Raw genomic sequence first — 23889 nt, forward strand, 5'->3', positions numbered from 1 at the left:
TATCCCTACTCTCTGTCTCCTGCGGCTCAGACAATTTCCTAACCAGGTCAATAATTTGCCCTCAATTCTATGAGCTTCAACTTTAGCTAACAGTCTTTTATGAGCGACTTTATCAAATGCCTTCTGGAAGTCCATATAAACAACATCCATAGACATTCTCCTGTCCACTACTTTAGTCACCACTTCAAAAAATTTAGTCAGGTTTGTCAGGCATGACTTACCCTTTACAAATCCATGTTGGCTCTCTCTGATCGGCTGAAAATTTTCAAGGTATTCAGTCACTCTATCCTCAATTATAGACTCTGGTATTTTCCTGACAACAGATATTAAGCTAACTGGTCTATAATTTCCTGTTTTCCCTCTCTCACCTTTCTTAAAACAGAGGGGAGTTTACATTGAGTTGCTGTATTACCATAGGACAGGTCATGACAAATATATCTAAACAATGAAACAGATCATAAACCATTTTCGGCATCTTTAGCTGTGTTTATTTTTCATCCAAAATAGGCCACATTTTGAAACCACAGTGAGATATGATCACATGTGCATAAATTGCAGGGATAGATGTGTTTAACCAATGTGTGCAACCCAGTTTCAGACTGTCAACATCAGGGACATGTTTTGAGTAGGGTTGATAATTATAAAGGGTGGGGCGGACCAGATTGCCTTTCCTAACGCATTAGGGCGTGTTTATTTTTTCAGAGTGAAACCACATGAAAATAGGGCTCGCGGTTTTACAAGCTCCCCAAACGAGCTAGCTTCCAGCAGCAGCAGCAGATCTGCGATGAACTGCAGCGGTCAGGAGCACGACCTCCTTCCAGCAGCGTCCCTTTAAAGAGGCACAGCTGGAGCGGGTGACCTTTGGCCCCGTGTGCACTGAGCGAGCGAGCGAGCGAGGGAGGGAGTGTGCGCGCGCAGCAGCAGCAGCAGCAGCTCCGGAGTTCGAGCCGCCGAGGGAGGGAGGGAGTGAGTGCGCGCGCAGCAGTTTTGGTGTTCGTGCGAGCCAGTTGCGTCACAGCTTCGAGGTTTTAGTGTGTGAGCAGCGAGTCTGCGCGGCGTGCTCGAGATTTTTAGAGCGAGGCGAGCGAGTCTGCGCGGCAGCTGGCGGGATCGAGCAACCGTTAGTGAGAGTGCGTCACAGCGGCCGAGAGTCGGAGCCCCGCAGCCAGAGTGCCAGCCTCCCGCCGCAGACATGGTGAAGATCGGATTCAACTCGCCCGTCGCCCAGAAGGGCGCCAAAGGGGCTCTCCTGGTGCCCGAGCCGGTAAGTTTGGACCGGAGGCGAGGAAGATGTGGCCCGCGCGAAGGCACGGGCTTCCCGGTAAATGGCGCAGCTCCGGATGCTGCACCGTGGGCATTCGCCGAGGTGGACTCGGCCAAGGTCAGGCCACTAACACCCCTGCCCCCTCGCCGGGACCACGGGCTATGGCCAATCGTTCCCCATTCCCGTTTCACGGCGATCTGCGGGAGGCGAGTCGCTTTATGTCTCCATCCAAACTGCGCGGCCGATGCTTCCCCCCCCCCCCCCCCGCCGCCCCCCGGAGTGAGCTGCGGATTTGTATTTTGACCTCCAGCGGCTTCTCTTCAACTTGAGCTGAGCCCTGTACCGATCCTCAACTTGCCTGGTGCCAGTTGTATCGAATGCAGCTGGAGAAATAATTGCGTTATGTGTAAACTTCAATTCATGGTCGTGGATCAGGCTGGCCATTTTACTCCACTCTGAATTTATTAAGCCTTCCTACTCGATTTGGGCGAAAGAGAGCAGTTGAAGTCCCAACACATTTTTAAATGGCCTTTTCTCCCCTCGTTCAGTATTTTTGCAGATCGCTGTTTACTATCATCTGGTGAGCTCATAACCGCTTTGCATGGTTGGCTATTGTGTAAGCACTGAAATGCATACCTAGTAATTAAACCCTTGGCCACCCATCGATGGGTTGAAGCAACCTTCGGTGCTCAGAAAAGTGTAAAGAATCTTACAACACCAGGTTATAGTCCAACAGTTTTATTTGAAAATCGCCAAGCTTTCGGAGATTATCACAAGCTTGTGATTTTCAAATAAAACTGTTGGACTATAACCTGGTGTTGTAAGATTCTTTACATTTGTCAACCCCAGTCCATCACCGGCATCTCCACATCTCAGAAAAGTGGCAACTCGAAGCAATTAGGAGATGCTGAATAAGTTCAAATTTGTAGTATCTTCTGGAGATACCCTTATATTGTATAATGGTGAGATTGAAATTGAATACCTTGATATTTGTCAAGAGCACCTCCATTGGAGTGTATAATTGCCATTAAATCTTTTTAAATTGCTTAATTGCTGCTGGGATTAACAGATTCTTATGGTGCTGTTTTAAAAAATGTACTGTAAATATATCTTAAAATTAGGTGCAGAGTAGATAGGCTCAGGATTCTGAGGTGGCATTGTTCACTTTTTTTTCCTTCCGCTAAAGGAAGTAATCATGCAGGGAACTGATCGAGGGACGGGAAATACTTTTAAAGTTTATTTTTTCTCATATTAAGCATATAAATCAGATGGAGTTTTGGGAATAACTAACTCAAAGGTGCCACTGCTTTGAAACCACTGGGGGGGGGGTGGAATTCTGTCTTATATTGAGATTATTGTGTGAATACATTTGTGGGATTTGTATTGTCAATGTTCCTAATTAAATGCTGTGTTCTACCTTTCTATGCAATAATGCAGTAGTGCCTCATTCTAGATTTAAATGCCATTTAAAGCTGTGATTATAAATAATGTGGGCAGCAACGAATGTGTCTATATAAGTCTATATAACCATTTTAAGTGGTAGCACTCCCTTTTATGGTAACCCGCCCTCCCCCCCAAAAAAAATAAGTATGCCTTTTTATTCATTGTAGCCTAATTAGATTATGCAATAATGTGTAGGAGAGTTTCTTCTAAAACTGTTGATGTGTGCTTTCTTAATCATTGTTTCATGTTAGCTGCTGCTGACAAGTCAAATCATTAGCTACTCAAAACAAAAAGCATAATCTAATGTCAGCAAAAAGCTGTTAGTGTGCATTTTGTCTGATTCAAAAATTTTCCCATTGTGAAATTTTCACTTAAATGGCCACTTCCTTTATTGCTTGGATTACACATTTTGTGCAGATGGATTCCCTGTTACTTGTATAAATTGAGTGAATTTTATATAGTGGTTGATGAAAATATTCTGTTTTGAATGTGACTCGTTTTCCTTGTTGAATTTGTTCCTGTCTTTCTGATGGTGGAACAAAAACCCCTATCTGCAGCCTATTTTTCAGTTTGTGATTTGCAGTGATTGACATTTAATGCCTGGATTTGCTCTGAAATGCGATGTCCATGCTGGAATGATGTACTTCCCATTTGAGTTTTGCTCCAAAGTTGGTCAGTTGTTGAATATTCCTCCCTTTCTTCCCCAACAATATACTTTGGACTGAACTGCATTGTTTCTCAAAAGAAGATTAACCTGCAGTATAAATGGACCAGATTGGGTAGCATAGGAATTGATTTAAATTATAGAATTGCTTCCAATGGGATGTAAATACAATGGGACCTCTTGAAGTACAGTTATCTAAGTTGCATGTCATCACTATTTTGGGTTTTCCTCTGATTTTATTAGAAATTTAAATTGAGGTGAAGCAATTTTGCCTGTAGTTGAATATCATTGTCTCAATGCTACTGATGAAAGGACATTTCAGGCCAATACACAAAATTCTACCATTACCATCTTTGACAGTTAATACATGTTTTCTCAATTCATCTATACAAGAAAGATAAGTTTCAAACATGTACCACTTCAGTACTAGATGTTTCTCTGCTAGCTGACAGTCTGAAAATTATGACATAATTTAAGTAACTGCCTCACTGAGTTCCCACCCTGTTTACATCCTATTGGAAGCAATTCCATAATGTGTTCATCATTTAAAGGTGGCACCTTCATTAGTGAACAGTCACCAACTTTTTATATCGCTACTTATCTCATTACTCTGTTTATTGCTGGCAAATAGAATAAATGAAGGTTTTGCAACAACCCAGAGCTTCTGGATCCTAAAGCAATGCCCAAATCTTCAAGCATGATGTGTAACTGCACTGGCTTCGGAATTTGCTGAATCTTCAGCCATTGTTAGATTATCCTCTAATTGGTAGGTTTGCTTGCTCTTGCTGGATATTATACTTGGAGAAATGCTATAACATTGGACTCTACAATTCCATACATGTTTTCATAAATTATAGCTGAGTTTCCAGTTTTTCTAGCTATCCTATACTGAAAATGAAATTAGAATGCTGATTCAAACTGTCATGCAGTTCTGATCTGATAAGAAAAAGCTGCTAATCTTGCAGCAGTCACTTGTGGTTTTTTTAATTGGTAGAAAAAAAATCAGTTGCTACTTAGAACTAATATTGATGAAATATCTTTTCTGACTGGAAATTGGTGTTTCCCCTTAAAGGATACTGTTTGGTAATGTGCTTGAAGTCAAAAGAATAGGAACAGGAGTAGGCCAGCTGGAGTAGAGTAACCAGCTTCTTTCAACAACAGTAATTTGCATTTATATAGTGTCTTTAATGTATAACATTCCAAGGCGCTTCACAGGAGCTTAATCAGACAAAAATTGACACCGAGCTAAAGGAGGAGATATTAGGACAGGTGACCAAAAGTGGGAGGGAGGGAACAGCCACTGATGGTGCGGTGAAGGAAGTTGGAGATGGGGGTGCACAGGAGCCCAGAAATCATAAGTTAGTGGTACAGCTGGGGATTCTGTTGCTAGTCCTGTGAATGTATATTGGCCTGCTTTTGATGTTGATCAGCCAATAGCAAAGAAATACTTCGCAACATTTATTGCTGGATTTGTCATGTGAAAATAGAATTGAACACTAGCAAGTACCTATTACAATGCAAACATAATAGTACTTTCAAAATGCTACATCTCTTCATTACAGGATTTTGGGAAAGCTCATGAGTTGTGACATTAACTCTGTTTCATTATTTGAAGCTTCAATTTTTAAACTCTTTCCATTTAAAGCTGCATATAATAAATATTTGACTATTTTGCAATTGGAGTAATCCAGCTATTGATATACTGGAGAGTAAACTTCGGAATTTGTATCTTCATGCAGTCAAAAAAGAGTTGCAATAGTCTCAAGTGCTTTTAACATTTCTTCTTGGTAGTACATGAAATTCTGTTTGTGAAGTGTATTGTATGTGTTGTCCAGAATTCCATAAGAAATAGTAGCATGCCATATGGCCCCTTGAGCCTGTTTTGCAGTTCAGCAAGATCATGGCTGATCTTCTACCTCAACTCCACTTTCCTGCCCTATTCCCATATCCCTTGGTTCCATTAGTGTCCAAAGATCTATCAATCTCAGTTTTGAATATACTCAACGACTGAGCATCCACAGCCCTCTGAGGTGGAGTATTCCAAAGATTCATAACCCTCCGAAGAAATTTTTCCTTATCTCAGTGTTAAATGGCTGATCCCTTATCCTGAGACTATGACCTCTAGTTCTAGACTCTCCAGCTAGGGAAAATAGCCACTCAGCATCTATCCTGTCAAGCCCTCTAAGAATATTATATGTTTCAATGAGACCACCTCTCATTCTTATAAACTCCAGAGAATATAGGCCCATTCTACTCAATCTCTCATAGGACAACGCTCTCATCCCAGCAATCAATCTAGTGAACCTTCGTTGCACCCCCTCTAAGGCAAGTATGTTCTTCCTTAGGTAAGGAGACCAAAACTGTACACAATGCTCCAGGTGTGTTCTCACTAGAGCCCCATATAATTACAGCAAGACCTCCTTACTCTTACACTCCAACCCCCTTGCAATAAAGGCAAACGTACCATTTGCCTCCCTAATTGTTTGCTGTACCTGCATGTTAACTTGGTGATTCATGTATGAGGACACCCAAATCCCTCTGACTAACAACATTTCTTAGTCTCTCTCCTTTTTAAAAAAAAATTCTGCTTTTCTATTCTTCCTACCAAAGTGGATAATTTCACATTTCCCCACATTATACTCCATCTGTCACCTGCTTGCCCACTCACCTGTCGATATCCTTTTGCATCCTCCTCACTGCTTAATTCCACTTGTATAAACTGTCTTAATTTGAATGGTCTGACGATGTTTTGATTTCACAAAGTAACTATTCTATCTTTTTCCAAATTATTACACCAAATTTTCTTAATTCACTTTTATGGTTCAAGATCATGTTTTCCTTTTGAGAACCTTAAATCAGATAGTGTCACTTAAGCAGTTTTCTTCTGGTTCATTTCACACTTGAGCCACCATTGATGTCTGTAAGAAAAAATGTGAACATATAACATGAAGTTAATTGTCTTAGTCAGATATGATGCTTTGAAGTGCAGTTGGAATTATAAATGCTGCATATTCTTGTAATTGATTTCCAATTGTGCGATGGTATTTGATTTCTTCTACAAAATGCCTTGTGTGATCCAATATAGCTAGACTAAAACTCTTTAACTCTAGGTTTTATTCTGCAGTGCCTACATGCTCTAGATTCAAATTATTTGTAGGTATAATAAATAGAACTTTTTTAAGGAAAAGGCCAGTCACTTTCCTGTAGCTTGGTGAAAAACCGATGTGTTTGTGGCGATGCAGTAGTTGAGATGTTGTGAATTTGAGTTGCCTTTTTCAGTTAAAATGGAGTCAATATAGACTAGTGTGGCATAGCTATAATTGAATTTGAACCAAAGGAATATATTATGTAATGTATGAAATTGAAAGATATCTTTTAAATAATTTGATCAATAATTTTCAGAAAGGCTTCATATAACTTTGAGCTGATATATGCCCTCAGCCCTACAGGGAATCATTCTGGAATATTGTCTAAGTAAATTCTTACTCTAGCATAACTTTTTACAATGATGTGGCCTACCATCAAAATAAACTAAAGTTTAAGTTTCCCTTGTAACACTTTAAAAAAAAATCTTATCTGGAGTAACAGTAAAATTATTCCAAAATGAAATTGCCAGCCCTGCCTTTTATTAATTTTAGTATATGCAGGTAATTGTAATGAGATTGAGTTTCTCATGCCTGAGTGCTTCAGAGATTGGAGTGAAAAGCAGGGTGCTGAGCAGGAGGGAAGGAAGGTAATGTTGGAAAGATTGAGGCAGATACAGTTGGAGAGAAGTAGGATTTTAGGAAGAGGGAATGGAGGAGATGAGGTGGTGGGAATGGGAAGGGAGTTTTAGAAGGCAGAGATCAAGCATCCACTGATGGAGCAGACAAAGTTACCGTGTTGATAATAGAATGGACATGAGGAAGAAAATTCAGCTCAGTCAAGCAGTGTGACAGGGTTCCACACTTGGACTTGGCCAGGAAGGCTGCTGATCTCAAGGCCTGAAACATGGTGGTGGCAATAGCCAAGAAGATGACTTCAGTTTAGCTAGCATTAAGCTGAAGGAAATTTGTGCTTGTCCATTCTTCTCGTCAACCAAACAGTTGGATAGCACATCATTTGAGGTTGATTGAAGAGTTGTACAGAAGTTTACCCTGTGGTTCTAGATAACATTACTAAAGAGTAGCAGGTAAATGATGAATACATTGGAATCTGGAGATGGAATGTTTTTATTGTAACAGGTGTTGGTGGAACCAGGAGACAGCAGTGCCACAGAGGTGGATTGCAAAGAAGAAATGTTGGAAGCAGTTAGAGTAGCAGAAAGCTTATGGAGGATTAGGAGATAAGATGACATGGCTGATGCTGCACAGCATGTCATAGGTAACCAAAGATTTCTAAACAGGTCTATACAGTACCTTTTAATACCGCCTGTACTAACCTTAAGTTAGTCAATCATCTGTGTGCAGTAACTAACTTAAATGTACTGATTTGTTTTGACCTCATCAAATCTTAGTGCTGCGGGGGAGCTTCCATCGTGGGGACGGTCTGCTAAAATTTCTTGCCTCTAAGAAGCTACACCACTCTGGCAAGTCTCAACAATTGAATTGTAGGGGTACTTAATCAGAGCCTTACAAAAGGTTACAAAAAAATGTTAAGCTGTCTAAAAATGTTAACAAGACAAATCTAAAGGCATTGTATTTGAACGAAGCTTTCGTAATAAGGTAGACAAATTAACAGCGCAAATATATGTAAATGGATACGATGTAATTGCAATTACGGAGACATGGCTGCAGGGTGACCAAGGCTGGGAACTGAATATCCAAGGGTATTCAATATTTAGGAAGGACAGGCAAAAAGGATGTGGGGTGGCGCTAGTATAGGATGAAATCAGAGCAATGGTGAGAGGATATTGGCTCAGAAAATCCAGATGTAGAATCGGTCTGAGTGGAGTTAAGAAGCACCAAGGGGCAGAAAACACTGGTGGGAGTTGTCTTTAGGCCTCCAAACACTAGTGGTAATGTAGGGGATCGCATCAAACAGGAAATTAGAGATGCATGTAACAAGGGTACTACAATAATCATGGGTGACTTTAATCTACATATAGACTGGCCGAACCAAATTAGCAATAATACTGTGGAGGATGAATTCCTGGAGTGTATGAGATTTTTTTTTTAGACCAGTACATTGAGGAGCCAGCCAGGGAACAGGCTATCCTACATTGGGTATTGTGCAATGAGAAGGGGTTAATTAATAATCTTGTGCGGGGTCCTTTAGGGAAGAGTGACCATAACATGATAGAATTCTTCATTAAGATGGAAAGTGAAGTAGTCCAATCCGAAACTTGGGTCCTAAATCTAAACAAAGGTAACTACGAAGGTATAAGGAGTGAGTTGGCTATGATCGATTGGGAAGCTTCATTAAAAGCCATGACGGTGGATAGGCAATGGCTAACATTTAAGCAACGAATGCATGAATTGCAACAGTTATACATTTCTTTCTGGCACGAAAGGAAAAGCAGCACAACCATGGTTAACAAAAGAAATTAAGGATAATATTAGATACAAAGAGGAGTCATATAAAGTTGCCAGAAAAAGTAGCAAGCCTGAGGATTGGGAGCAGTTTAGAATTCAGCAAAAAAGGACCAAGAGATTAATTAAGAGGGGAAAAGTAGAGTATGAGAGTAAACTTGCAAGGAACATAAAAGTGGACTTTAAAAAGCTTCTACAAGTATGTTAAAAGAAAAAGATTAGTGAAGACAAATGTAGGTCTCTTACAGTCAGAAACGGGAGAATTTATAATGGGGAACAAGGAAAAGGCAGAGCAATTAAACAAATACTTTGGTTCTGTCTTCATGGAAGAGGACACAAATAACTTCCCAGAAATGCTAGGGAATCAAGGGACTAGTGAGAAGGAGGAATTAAAGGAAATTAGTATTAGTAAAACAAAATAGTGCTGGAGAAATTAATGGGACTGAAAGCCAATAAATCCCCAGGGCCTGAAAATCTGCATCCCAGAGTACTAAAAGAGGTAGCCATGGAAATAGTGGATGCATTAGTTGTCATCTTCCAAAATTCTATAGACTATGGAACAGTTCCTGGAGATTGGAGAGTGGCAAATGTAACCCCATTATTTAAAAAAGGAGGGAGAGAGAAAACAGGGAACTACAGACCAGTTAGCCTAAGATCAATAGTAGACTCTAGCATTTTCCCTATTATAAGGAATGTGATAACAGGACACTTAGAAAATATCAACAGGATTAGACAAAGTCAGCATGGATTTATGAAAGGGAAATCATGTTTGACAAACCTACTGGAGTTTTTTGAGGATGTAACTGGTAGAATAGGTAAGGGAGAACCAATGGATGTGGTTTATTTTGATTTTCAGAAGGCCTTTGATAAAGTCCCACATAAGAGGTTAGTGTGCAAAATTAAATTACATGGGATTGGAGGTAATATACTAGCATGGATTGGAAATTGGCTAACACAGGAAACCAAGAGTAGGAATAAATTGGTCTTTTTCGGTGTGGGAGGCAGTGACTAGTGGGGTACTGCAGGGATCGGTGCGTGCGCCCCAGCTATTCACAATATATATCAATGATTTGGATGAGGGAACCAAATGTAATATTTCCAAGTTTGCTGACGACACATAACTAGGTGGGATAGTGAGTTGTGAGGAGGATGCAAAGAGGTTTCAAGGCGATTTAGACAAGTTGAGTGGGCAAATACATGACAGATGCAGTATAATGTGGATAAAGATGAAGTTATCCACTTCGGAAGGAAAAACAGAAAGGCAGAGTATTATTCAAATGGTGATAAATTAGGAAATGTTGATGTACAAAGGGACCTGGGTGTCCTTGTACACCAGTCACTGAAAGCAAACATGCAGGTGCAGCAAGTAATTAGGAAGGCGAATGGTATGTTGGCCTTCATTGCAAGAGGATTTGAGTACAGGGGCAAGGATGTCTTACTGCAGTTATACAGGGCCTTGGTGAGACCACGCCTGGAGTATTGTGTGCAGTTTTGGTCTCCTTACCTAAGAAAGGATATACTTGCCATGGAGGGAGTGCAGCGAAGGTTCACCAGACTGATTCCTGGGATGGCAGGACTGTCGTATGAGGAGAGATTGGGTCGACTTGGCCTGTATTCACTTGAGTTTAGAAGAATGAGACGGGATCTCATTGAAACATATAAAATTCTGACGGGGTTAGACAGACTGGAAGCAGGGAGGATGTTTCCCCTGGCTGGGGGGGGTCCAGAACGAGGGGCCACAGTCTCAGGATACGGGGTAGGACATTTAGAACTGAGATGAGGAGAAACTTCTTCATTCAGAGGGTGGTGAACCTGTGGAATTCTCTACCACAGAAGGTTGTGGAGGCCAAGTCACTAAATATATTTAAGGAGCTAGATAGATTTCTAGACACAAAAGGATCCAAGGGGTATGGGGAGAGAGTGAGAATATGGTATTGAGATAGAGGATCAGCCATGATCAAACTGAATGGCAGAGCAGGCTCGAATGGCCTGCTCCTGCTCCTATATTCTGTTTTCTCAGTTTAAACTTCTGGTCAGGAATTACTTTTTACGTACCTCCAGCTGCCTGAAATTTTTGAATAGTGAATTAATTTTCTGAGTTAAGCATGTTTTAGGCCTTGTAATTTATACATAAGTTGCCTTAAATTCAGTGCTGTGTATTTACAAAATGTGCTTAAATACACACAATTTTGGCACTGTTTGCTAAATTCCTAATGACAGCTCAGTAAGGCGTGATGTATTGTTCACTTAATCTCCAGACATCAGTACCAGTAGATTTTTGGTCTTTCTAACTTGGGTGCAGTATTGTGCTCACTGGTGTGTACAATTCATGCTGGTGAATTAAAATAAATAAATTGTAGAATGTGTCTCCTTCAGTGTACCTTCGTATTAGGACTTAAATGTTGAGTGAGTTTGGTGACGATTTTGTAAACTACAGTAACATTTATCCTAGAAGTGAGTTCTGTATCTCCACAAAGGATTAAGTGTCCTCCCTTAGATAATTCATGTAAGGAATCTTACAACACCAGGTTATAGTCCAACAGTTTTATTTGAAAGTCACAAGCTTTCGGAGCTTACCTCCTTCGTCAGGTGAGTGAGTAAGTTGTAAGATTCCTTACATTTGTCCACCCCAGTCCATCACCGGCATCTCCACATCATAGATAATTCATGGGGGAGGGGTGTTGAGCTTTTGATAGTTTTAGTTGCCTGCAGGTTTCAATGAGTTGTTTCCTGTAACATTTTACAATATGTGAAAATTGGATTAACCAGTTTATCAATAGAAAACTAAAGACAATGTTTCTACTTCCTGTACTTAAGTCTTGAGCATACATGCAGTTTAGTTTTCATGTGCTTGATATTTCAGAACTGCTAAATTAAGTGTAAAGACTAATGAGAGTGATGTAAGTAACAGTACAACAATCCTATGTTTTTAAGTGGGTCTGAGTGCTTCTGGAGGCAGTAATATTGTCTTGAAATTTGAATGCTGTTATTAAAAATTGTAAAGTAAATGGAGCAAATCTGTTTTTTGTCTAGAGGCTTCTATTTTTTTTTGGTACCTTGTGCTCAAAGTGCAGCATGCTTTTGCTGGGAATGGAGCACTCATTGTCAGTACTTGAGCCAAGTTTAGCATGGTTAGGTTTCACTTCTTCCCCAATTTCAAAAGCGCACCCCACGCTGCAGTTGATATGTCATGTTCCATGCCAGATATCCTGTGGTCTCTGAATGAAATTGTTAATATAGTGCTGAATGAGAGGCAGATTTCTGATTTAGGCCCATGCCCACCAGGAAATAGATTGACTGTCCAAACTGTCACCGAGACCCTTGCTGCTGCCAGAGAGTAGAATCCAACCTATCAGGCTAGGCTGGATTTTAACAGAATTTAAAAAAATATTGTGTCTAATCTTTAGCACCATCCAGTCCTGCAAATACAGTTTTTCTTCCATTTGTTGTCATTAACACTTTTTAAAAAAAATCAAGTTCTATCAATGCAGTCTTAGTGATGGAGAAATAAATTCAGACATCAACTCTGGTATCTACTTGGCTGAACAATCTTCAGGGTAGCATTGAGCTTATTGTGCCAGTTTCTTGCACCGTTACAAGTTGATTTGTCATTAATACGCTTCACCATCTAAACAGATGAGGTAGCCTGTATGTGCTTTAAATTCTGGTGTATATGCTAAGAGGTGATTGGGGGGTTGAAACTAAGGGGTAAGTGTTATAAATGAGTCATTGTACTGTACTGCAGCTCAGTCTGCAGTATGCTTGCCTACTCCTTTTCTGTTTTCATCTATTCTGGACTCTGCCTCTCCCTGGTCTCCACTTTGTGCAGCAATGGCAGTGCATAGAGCAGTTAGGGAGCAAGAAAATCAAACATACTAGGGAACTGGGCTGCTTCAGCTTCCAACAGCCGTTATAGAATTCCACTGCCCATCTTTTCCTACACACAATCCTGCTCATCTATCTTCCTATCCTTTCTCGCTTCCCTTGGCTTGTCCCTTGGCCCATTTATTTTCTTCAAAATCTTCTGAATCCTTTCACAGCCTTGCTACTCCCTACCTCTGCAGCCTCCCCCAGTTCCACATCCATGCCTGTATCCTCCTCTTCTAACTCTGGTCTATCACACATTTCTTTCCTATAGCCACCACTTGTGGTGAAGCCAGTTATTTTACATGCACTCTGGATATTCCTCCTTAAACTCCACTTTGCTGCTCAAGCAACTTAAAAGCTATTTCCTCAAAAGATCCTTCAGCCACTTCTCCTGCTTGGATCTGGCCCCAATTATGAAGTGTCTTGTTATGTTGAAGATGTTATACAATTGTAACGTGTATAAAGATGGATGCATGTGGCCAAATGTTCTGTCGATTAGGGTTTTCAGAATTCAAAGTAGCCTTGCCTTTCATTATTTTTATTTGGGGTTAAGGTGGCTTGTATCAGCTTGCTAGAATTGTCTGCACGTTTGGACCCCAAGCTACACTTCAATTGCATTCAATCTGAGCCTTGACCTAAGCACTCTTACAATTTAAGGGATTATTAGTATAATCAAGACTTTAGATTGTGGTTCACACTTCTTATCTGCAAGCATATATTGTACTGAAGTCAATGAGTCACCAAATTTAAATTGGGAGTATTGTCCAAAAGCCCTGCAGTGGTTGCAAGCTCTACTACGAACCTTGTATCTGGTATAATTCAGAGCTGTCTAAAATCAACAGAAAAACCCAAGTTGAATGCTCCTGGCATGAAATATACTTCTTTCTCACTATTCCCATTGGGATAAAATAAGTGCAGAGATGTCAAATGATATTTTTGGTCTTGATTTCAAATCTTGATGTGCAAAAATGTTGTAGACCGTGGATAATTCAGTACTGATCTACCAGTTTGGCTGAAGTGTTGTACAGCTGAGTTCAGTGCTTAACTGCAGCTGGTAGTGTAAGCCTTTCACTTTTATTGCTTCTCTCACCCCCATTGAGTTATGTATAGATCTGCTGTATCAGTTTTGTTCACAAAATTTGAAATGAATTCAGAATTTTTTCACCCTAAAGAATTCAGAATTTTTTCACCTATTTGATAGTGAACAAAGTAGTAAACTTACTTTTTGTATGTGCATTTTATATAGAATTCATGTCAGACTTCTTGCTGAGATAGTTAAGATTTTGTTTGTGCTGTGGCAGAGTACCACTTCCTTGCTTCTCAACAGAGGAAGCAGGTGCAGCCGAGTTAAAACAGCACAGACTGCATGAGGCACAAACAATGTTTGATTTTTTTTTAACCAAAAAACTCAGTCACATACACTTCTGACCAGAAGATTATCGTTTCAATGGTTCTTGTAGGATACACAACACAGGACCTGCAGCAGTGTCATTTGTACACTGAGTGAGATTGCATTTTTTGTTCTATTCCATGTTTTATAGCTTACTTTAATATGTAGACTTGAAACCATTTCTTAAATTTAACTTGTTTTTGTTTTCTCATCTTCCCCTGCCCATGGCTGAAGTTCCTAGGCTGTTTGACCATGGTTCGGGGGGAGAGAGAGCTTACCTCACGACTGCAATGTACTATCCAATAAGGTTGTCATTGGGTAATAATCGGGGTAGGAACACTTTTTTCTTCCTTTCTTCTATCCCAGATTCACTGAGGCCGATTGTAGTGGTTTAGCTTCAGTCAACTAACTGAACAAACAAGGCTTGAACCTAGAATCTTTTGGTCTGTATAGCTTAGTATCGCCGAATAGTTCATGTGCTCGCACATGTCAATGGAGTTCTTCTTCATAATTTTAAATCTATGCAATTGCAGAATCATAGAAAGTTATGGCACAGAACGAGGCCATTTGGCCCACCGTGTCTGTGCCGGCCGAAAAAGAGCTATCCAGCTTAATCCCACTTTCCATTACTTGGTCCGTAGCCCTGTAGATTACAGCACTTCAAGTGCACATCCAAGTACTTATTAAATGAGTTGAGGGTTTCTGCCCCTACCACCCTTTCAGGCAGTGAGTTCCAGACCCCCACCACCCTCTGGGTGAAAAAAATTCTTTTCAGCTCCCATCTAATCCTTCGACCAATTAATTTAAATCTATGCCCCTAGTCGCTGACCCTTCTAAGGGAAACAGGTCCTCCCTATCCACTCCATCTAGTCACGCCATAATTTTATATACCTCAATTAAATCTCCCCTCAGTCTCCTGTGTTCCAAAGAAAACAACCCCAGCCTATCCAATCTTTTCTCACAGCTAGAATTCTCCACCCCGGCAACATCCTCAAATCTCCTCTGTGCCCTCTCTAGTGCAATCACATCTTTCCTGTGATGTGGCAACCAGAACTGTGCGCAGTACTCAAGTTGTGGCCTAACTAGTGTTTTATACCGTTCCAGCATAACCTCCCTGCTCTTATATTCTGTACCTCGGCTAATAAAGAAAAGTATCCTGTATGCCACCTTAACCACCTTATCTACCTGTCCTGCTGCCTTCAGGGATCTGTGGACATGCACTCCAAGGTCCCTCACTTCCTCTACACCTCTCAGTATCCTCCCATTTATTGTGTACTCCCTGGCCTTGTTTGCCCTCCCTCAAATGCATTATCTCTCCCTTCTCTGGATTGAATTCCATTTGCCATTTTTCTGCCCACCTGACCAGTCCATTGATATCTTCCTGCAGTCTACAGCTTTCCTCCTCACAATCAACCACATGGCCAATTTTTGTATTGTCTACAAACTTCTTGATCATGCCCCCTAGGGGAACAACTAAGTAAATGTGAAACCTTGTTATTAGCTCATGTGCCTTTTAAGAAATAACTGGTCATTTACTATACTGTTGAATTTTTTGAGGATCTAATTTGCCAAATATTTTTAAAACTAGTTTATTTTTTATTCTTGATCACAACTAAAATGTAATGTTTAATAGTTGCAGGTTATGAGTGTTCTATCTGGTAATAACTTTATAAGCAGAATGGCTGGCTTTTTGTTCATAGAGAGGAATCATCAGCTTTGGTTTTCTTTCCTCGGGCTGATGCTAGTATAAACTGTTTAGATCAGAAAATTGTGCTTTTTTTTTGCAGATGTAATTTTTATCATTTTCTATATAGCAACTGTTACTGAGGCTGATCGGTGCCAATGTGGATATTAGCTTCTGATGTAGTTTCCATGCATTTCCTTGTGAAATGGCTTATAAGGTGACTTTAAAGTTCACACTGATACCTAGTTGTGGGTAGAAGTGGCTTCCATTTAAAGCTATATCCCACTCTGTGACCTGATGTCCAATAGTTATGACTCTGAAATCAACCCACATTAAGGCTGAGTTTTTTAAAGAAAGTGCCAAGTATACAATATTTGGGCTGTAGATTATAACACAATCTTAATTTAACTTTTTTTCAAAAACAATTTGAATCCAGAATTTTTTTTTACTTTGGCCAAACTAACTGCTATTGTATAAAGTGGAATTGTCATTGGTTTTGTAAATTGTGCACAAAAAAAAATTCATGATGATCATTCTTATAAACTCCATTTTAAAGATTTATTTTGGAGGATGAATTGCTGAGTTTTGGTAAATGCTTTTTAAGTGACTTACTAAACCAACACAATTTGTATTTTGTGTAGGATGCAGAAGCTGCTACAGTTGATGGAGGAGATAACTCCACAGGAAGGTGTTTGTTTACGCTTCTTGGACTGGCTTTCATTCTGTCTGGGTTGATAATTGGAGGAGCGTGTCTGTATCGATTCATTGAGCCAAAGGTAACTTGCCCCAGGCATTTGTTATGCAATTTGGAATGTGTGTATAATAAATGGAACACCTGAAATTTCTAGATATACTCAGCTATTAGAAGGTTGCAGAGTTCTAATGCTAAAAAACTCCTAAGAATTGTTTTTAGTTTTTTTTCACCCCTATTTTCTGATGTTTTGTGGGTCTTAATGAAATACTTCGGGGAATGCTTTCCCAGTGCACAAGACTTGTGTGAAACTTGTAAAGACCAACCTTTTGTAGAAAATAACAGTGATATATCACAACCTTTATTAGACCACCACCTGCTCACTTAAAAGCTACCTAATGCTAGTCTATAGGGGTGCTTGCTTTGGTTAGCTGTTACTGTAGTGATCCAAGGAGCTGAGATAAAGCTTTATTACATTAAAGATTGGTAGATGTTCTATGTTAAGTTCGACCTATAGTTCGTGAAGTTGAGTAAAGCCCAATTCATGAGAACAATTGAGTGCTTTCCCTTGCAGGATGAAGGCACTAATGTCATAGGAGGACACTGCTAGCTGCTTTTATAGCAATTTAAATTGAATGCAACAAGAGTGAAATGAATATCATGCATTGCATGCATTAGTGAATGTTTGATGTAAAAACTGGAAAGCTGATGCCTTAACTGCAGTCTTTTTGTCATATATTCTGCTTTGAATGGAAACAGGTATAGTGCTTTTAATTTAAAATTGGAGCAAGCACAACAGATTCTGCCTCTCTGCCACAAAGTGCAGTTATGTGACCTTTCAGAAGCACACATTCAACAAAGCTTGAATACAAATTAAAATGTTAACCAATCTCTGCGGCATAGTTTATGGCAAAAAGACTGCAGCTAAAGATGTTAACCTCCCAACTTTTACATCAAACATTCACCAGCTACAAACACAGCAATACATGACATTTCAAATGGTTGATTTTAAGTTACTAATTTATTCTTTTTGAGGGATTGGAATGAAGATCTGATTTTTTTTTTGTTAATGTACTATTTTGTTACACTTATCTAATAATTGATTCTGCTTTTTTCCCTTACAAAAAGGATACATTTTTGAGAAGGAACTTAATTAACATTTAAGAATTGCAATTATTTAAAAGGACATTCGGAACTGTCTTTCAAAATTAAATTGAAATAGTTGACCTGAACAAGGGGCTAACTCTTTCAATTTAATGGATGTTAATACAAACCAAAGCAATTTTAGTTCATTTAAGGAACCCAACTTTTGTAAATGCCTTTATAGGGCAATGTAATGTATAATTTTTTGTATTATACTGCTGTGACCCACCTGTTACATCCAATGGATCAAGTCTATGCTTGCTCTCTTAATGACAATACTGCTTAAAGAGTTGTATTTTCTGATTTTGCCTACACATGTGTAAGACCTTCTTGAGCATCACCAGACATTTTTGTTTTGGTGCAAACTGTGCTTAATGGTTCTTTTGAGCAACCTTAACTATGCAAAAGTGATATTAGCTAATCTATCTTTTTCTTTGTACTTCCCAAGGGAAGTACGTTATTGCTACATAACAATTTTTTGGGAGCTGTGCATGTGGTGAATTTGCACAAGAGATGCCATGGTTAAGTCTACCTCTGATCTCACTGCAAAACATTTGTGGGTGTTTAAGTAGCATGAACTTCGTTTTAGGGATAAATGTAACTGAACTTAAGTTTGAAACTCTTAACCATTTAAATTTACATAAAACCTTTTAGCCAGTAGCTAAATTCACTAAAATGGCCTAGAGTGTAAAGCTAGTCCTCAGTTGGGAAGTCTCCCTAATATTTTGTCAAATTCAACTCCTTTAAATGCTAGATGCCTTATTTTCAGAAATAACAAAACAGCATTTTGTCCCATAATAGTTGTGAAAATTGAGCTGTAGACATCCCTGATCTGCAAAACCATCTTAACTTGGAACCATCTTAAAATAAAATTGTACTGATTTTTATGTGGGCTTTAAAATTAACTTTTTATTCCTCTATTAGAACAAAGTGTTCCATGGTGAAATGCGATACTTGGATTCTAAAATCCTCACATATGCCCCAGAAACAGAGGCTCCTTACTTTCTTGCTTCAGAAGATATGCAGTTCTTGGGAGAGGATGAGAATGTGGCAGTGATCAATGTCCCAGTTCCAGATTTTGCAGATTCTGATCCAGCAGTCATCATTCATGATTTTGAGTTGGTAAGTTTACATCTTAAAATCATAATAGAAATGTGGCAGTGAAATGAAGCAGGCTTCCCCATCAATAGGAGATATTGCAAAATCCTTGCTAATCCTTTGTGAGAATGTATCTTCTGGCTCAACAACTGATTAGCCGTGCATGCTGCTCTACACATTATCTGTAATTTTTTTTGGAGCAAAAAAGCTTCCTTGCTGTTTTTGAGTTTAATTTATACTACTGTATAACTTTTTTTCTTTGGGAAATTTAAATCATCATAGACTCTTGGGATTTAGGGGGCATCTGGTGTGTACAGTGAGTATGAGTTGCAGAATTGGTTTGTTATAAGATACTAAAGCTGTGGCGTTTTTCTAATGGCTTTAATTTCAAGTCTTTTTCAAAATCAGCTGTTGAACTTGTGTTTATACTAAGCAGCCTTCATGTTGTCGTAAATATCATTACTATAATGTGATAAAATGGCTTTTTTCCCCTTACTGTTTACAGTTTCATGGGATTTTAAGTTTGAATGTACATGCTCTAAATTTTAATGAGTATTTTGGTTACTAATGCATCTCAATGAGTCCAACATTTTTATGTCTGAGGCTCCATTTGATTGACACAAAGATAACAGATTTTTCCAATAGAGATGAACTAGTATTTTGGTCCATTGACCAAATGGTTTTAATTGGGACTCACTGGGCACAGATTAAAAATTTAATTTCATGCAGTACTTGGATATAAAATTTCCATTGTATTTTGGAACAGTTGAACTATGAAAAAAGTGCTTGAATGCTCTAAGCTATTTTGGTGCTACGTTTTTAGTGTTCCATTTCAGATACAAGGGAAGGAGAAACTCCAGCTATGTACTAAATATTTGCTTTCATCTTCCATGGTAGTTTGTGGTTTTAGAATGAAATAAACCTGAAGTTGTAGACAAAATTTTCACTGCTGCACATCAGATTCCTTTAACAGAAAGATGGATGAGACAAACCTTTTGTCCAACTGAGATTTTGGCTAATTAACAATCTGAAAATGAGATTACTTGGTAAACAATGGACTAGTGCTCCCAACTACCTCTCCAGGGCAGACCACACTATAGTTGCTTGTTCTGTATTCTGATCTTGTTACCTGATAAACATGTGGAATAATAGAAGCAATGGGCTTAGTATTTTCAGCTGGCCCGGTGATATGAGAGATCAAGAGTCGCCAAACTGTGGTCTGTAATCCCTTCAAAGATTCTTTTGAGGAGTGAGAGTGCAATATTAAGTCTACAACTCTTTGATTATTTAAAGAGGAGTAGAGTTAATAAATCAGTTACATTTTATAAATGTTAAAACTAAACTTATATTTTAAAATTGCTTAATGTGTACTTGGTCTCAAGTTAGTTTTCTGTTTTCTGCTTTTAGCTCCTGACTGCTTATCTTGATTTGAGTTTGGATAACTGCTATGTGATTGCACTGAATACTTCTGTTGTCATGCCTCCACGCAACTTACTGGAGCTGTTCATGAGACTTGCAGTAGGTATTAGTAAATGCTTTTTCAGTATCGTCCAGGAAAACTATACTTAAACTATATTTGTTCACCGTAGCCCAGCCAATACAGGATTCTTAGGTCCACCTGTGCTGCTACTGGTATCGTTCCACATTGATTTTCAATGATGGTGCTCAAAAGATGCGGCATGGTCAAGTGCTGATTGTAACTGGGCTGTCTTCAGGTGGGGTGATAGACTGTCACTGTTTAGCATAAAGTCAAGGATTGATTTTTTTAAATAAAAAATTGCTCAGTGGCCAAGGAGATTTGGCATCAGCAGATTCTGATTTGTGAGACATTATGAAATGGAAGCTTTATTTGAATGAATATTGTTCAGGGAGCCTTTGTTAGGTTAGGCTGGCAAGTATGACTTGTATCAGCCTGTATAAGTAGAACCAGCTCTTGGTGTACAAACTGAAGTTCATTTTTATATGTGATGCTTGCATAGAATAAAATGTTTAAAGCAAAATAGAGTATTGATAGCAATAAGTCTACTTGTTAGTCATTTAATGAATACCTTTCAGTAACATATTTTAAATGTCTGTGGATACTAAAAGGATCACCAGATTAAATCTTACAAATGCATCTATTAGACTGGTATTTTTAACCTTTGTTTAAATGTTTTTAAATACAAGCAAAAATAACATGGCAGCACCTTTTAAAGGCTTGAAGTTAAATGGACGCCTTGCTTCAGTCTGTGTTTTTCTATGTTAAAACCCAAGGCAATTAATGACCATGTCTCTTAATAGTGCTTGTACAAGTTGTTGCACAATGCAGAAATTGTCTACACGTTCTTTTGTCTGCACCATCCAGCACATGTTGCAGTCCTGCTTTATTTGATGTAGATTGAAATTTCCCATATGAATTCCAAGCATTTAAGTATATACACAGCTAATTAGTTATGTACTGATTGAATATATGCAGTAGATCTACATGAATATTTTATAGTCCTTAAGTTTACTAAATATACTTTTTAAATCACATCTTTTAGGGAATCAAAGCTGAAGTTAGTACTTTTTACTCTTCCTTTATTGGGATGTGGATTTATGGGCAGTAGTCATTTTTGAGTACCACTCTCCTGAGCCTCACCCAAATGAATTGAGCTTGACAGTGATATCAGCGAGCATGATACCATGCACACATCACTTTTTTAGCAAAAGCCAGGTCAGTCACGGGGGATTCTGGCTTTTATTTGTCTGTCACAGCCGAGACTGCTAACTTCACATGGACCAGAGAGGGATCAAACCTTTGACATTCCTGGTCTATGTGACTGAGCAACTTACTGAGCTATTGGGGAATATTTACAGCCTTCAAGAGAAATTGGTAATCAAATCAGGAGCACGGCTCTTTGACGCTGCATATTTTTTTCATCTTTCATTGTGTAATTTGGTAGTCTGGATCTACCACAGAGCTGCTGCACAAAAGCATTTTTAAAAAAAAAAGTGGCCCTGTGAACTTGGCTATAGAGAAGAGTAAATACCTAAGGGTAATTACAAAGCAATACTCAAATGAAGGTTGCTTTATTCTCAATAGCAGTCTGATACTCCCAACTACAAGTCTTTTCTATGATTCCATTTTATTGTCTACAATTTGGTTGGGCAATCTGCAGAACAACTTGAAACTGTTCTCTGCCCCACTTTTTGTTAGGGTCCACAGTTCAATCATAGGATGGGCAGCAGACCAGCTCTTGGGCCTGTGCCAGTTCCTCTCTGGCCACCAATGAGCATAGGCAGCTCTGACTGAATATGGTTCCTCTGTTGCCATCTTCCATTGGCTGGGATGAGGTTAGAAATTTTTTATGGGGAAGCTGTGTATTTGAACCCACAACAGTAGTCAATTTCTTGCTCTAGCTTGCTCTCTTTATTCCATGGATTTTTCCTGCAATAGACTGAGTTGCATATTTCTGATTGTTCAGGGATCAAGACTGAACTCTGTTATTTTGAACAATCTTCAGTTTTAAACAGGATTTTGTGAATAAACTAATCATTCGCCCTCCGAGAAGATCCTTTCAAGTAGTCATTCAACAGTTATAAGGTAGAATTTGACTGAAATTTAAAGCAGCATTTTGAAAATGACTGACTGAAAAAGAACTTTATTTTCTAAACAGACGGGTGCCTACTTGCCTCAGACCTACCTTGTTCATGAAGACCTGATGGTGACTGAGCGTATTGACAATGTTGACCAATTGGGTTATTTCATCTACCGGCTCTGTGCAGGGAAAAAGACCTACAGATTGCAGCGTAGAGATACACTGAAAGGTATAGTTCCTCTACTGTTAAAATTACTGGTTTGATGCAAAAAGGGAAACTAATGCCCAAACTACAAATTCAATAATTTGTGCTGTCTATAAAATAGCGAATTTATACTGCTGTTTTTCAAATTGCCTACTATGCTCATCGGTTTAAAGCTTCTCTTTTTTTTACTTCAATAGGCATCCAGAAACGCTCAACAGAAAACTGTCACAGAATCAAACATTTTGCAAATAACTTTGTCATTGATACCTTGATCTGTGAAGCATGAAATATAAATGGGGGAGAGATACTGTTTTCATCCAGCTGACCGTAGAAGCTTTACACGTGCAGTATACTTAACAACCTATAAGTAATGTGTGACAATCGAAAGCCTTATTAGCTGCTTTGCAGTGTCTGTATCCCAGTGCAAATACTGTTGCTTCACTAAAAGGCTTTCCAAATGCGGCTTCTGTTTGCACTGTTTATTCAATAGATTTATCAACATCTGTTCTTACAAATTTGCAAAGTAGTTTATATTCTTGATGTATTCAGACTGCTCAAAAGGAAATTAAGTAACATACTGGTGTCAGGGAATGGAAAGTTAACTTTTTTTTCTTTATTGCAATGCCTTCCATAATGTACATTTCAGGATTGGCATTTACCAGCATAGTGGGATTAGAACTTGTGCAACTACTGTATTGAGGTTATCAATTTTATAATGTAAAGGTTTGAAAGTGAATGATTTGCCTTTTTGTGATGTATCATGGAGTAGTTTGATGTTTGCACATAATTGAATATTGCATAACAATTGAGAATTTACTCAATGAAAAAAAACTTCAAAATGGCTTTAAATGCTCATCAGCTGTGGTTACTTCTAATGCTTACAATTAGATAAGTTAAATTCTGTACCCTTAATGTTTTTAGAACTTCACTCTTTTTGATTTCATCTGACTAGACACAATGTGGAAAAATCTGGAACAGTTACCAAATTGGATAACATTGGTATAGTTTATTTAGCAGCAAATTTATTGAATAAGGGAATATCTAATAGTATAAATTATATTTGAATTACTAACCCTGTGGAGTATTTAATGTTTTACTTCAGTATTGTAACCTTTTATTAAATGTCTTTAAAATTACTGCAGCCTGTTGTTTCACTGTTCCACGTTAATCAGAAAAGCTGGTGTGCCAGAATGGAGGTTGTGTGACTGTTAGTTGCGTGTCATATTATGCACACTGAAATGCTAGCCACTTGGCATTGCAACAGCATAATCACTACCTGTAACTTTAATGTAGAACTTTTTGGACTCTACATAATTTCTTAATTCTGGGTCACTTTTGGACATGTGGCTTATTCAAATTAGGCTGGCTTG

The 23889-nt window shown here is 38.8% G+C and overlaps 1 protein-coding gene across 1 annotated transcript; it reads left to right on the forward strand.

Annotated features, from left to right (window-relative positions):
- Positions 1-1043: 1043 nt before the first annotated feature.
- LOC137332871 (integral membrane protein 2A-like) lies at positions 1044-23655 on the forward strand. The gene is made up of 6 exons (XM_067996850.1): positions 1044-1264; positions 16464-16598; positions 18581-18778; positions 20162-20272; positions 22393-22543; positions 22717-23655. Exons 1-6 carry the CDS (start codon positions 1193-1195, stop codon positions 22803-22805), a joined length of 756 nt encoding a protein of 251 aa, XP_067852951.1. The 5' UTR covers positions 1044-1192; the 3' UTR covers positions 22806-23655.
- Positions 23656-23889: the final 234 nt, after the last annotated feature.

This window comes from Heptranchias perlo, chromosome 15, assembly GCF_035084215.1.
Source record: "Heptranchias perlo isolate sHepPer1 chromosome 15, sHepPer1.hap1, whole genome shotgun sequence".
Taxonomy (NCBI): domain Eukaryota; kingdom Metazoa; phylum Chordata; class Chondrichthyes; order Hexanchiformes; family Hexanchidae; genus Heptranchias; species Heptranchias perlo.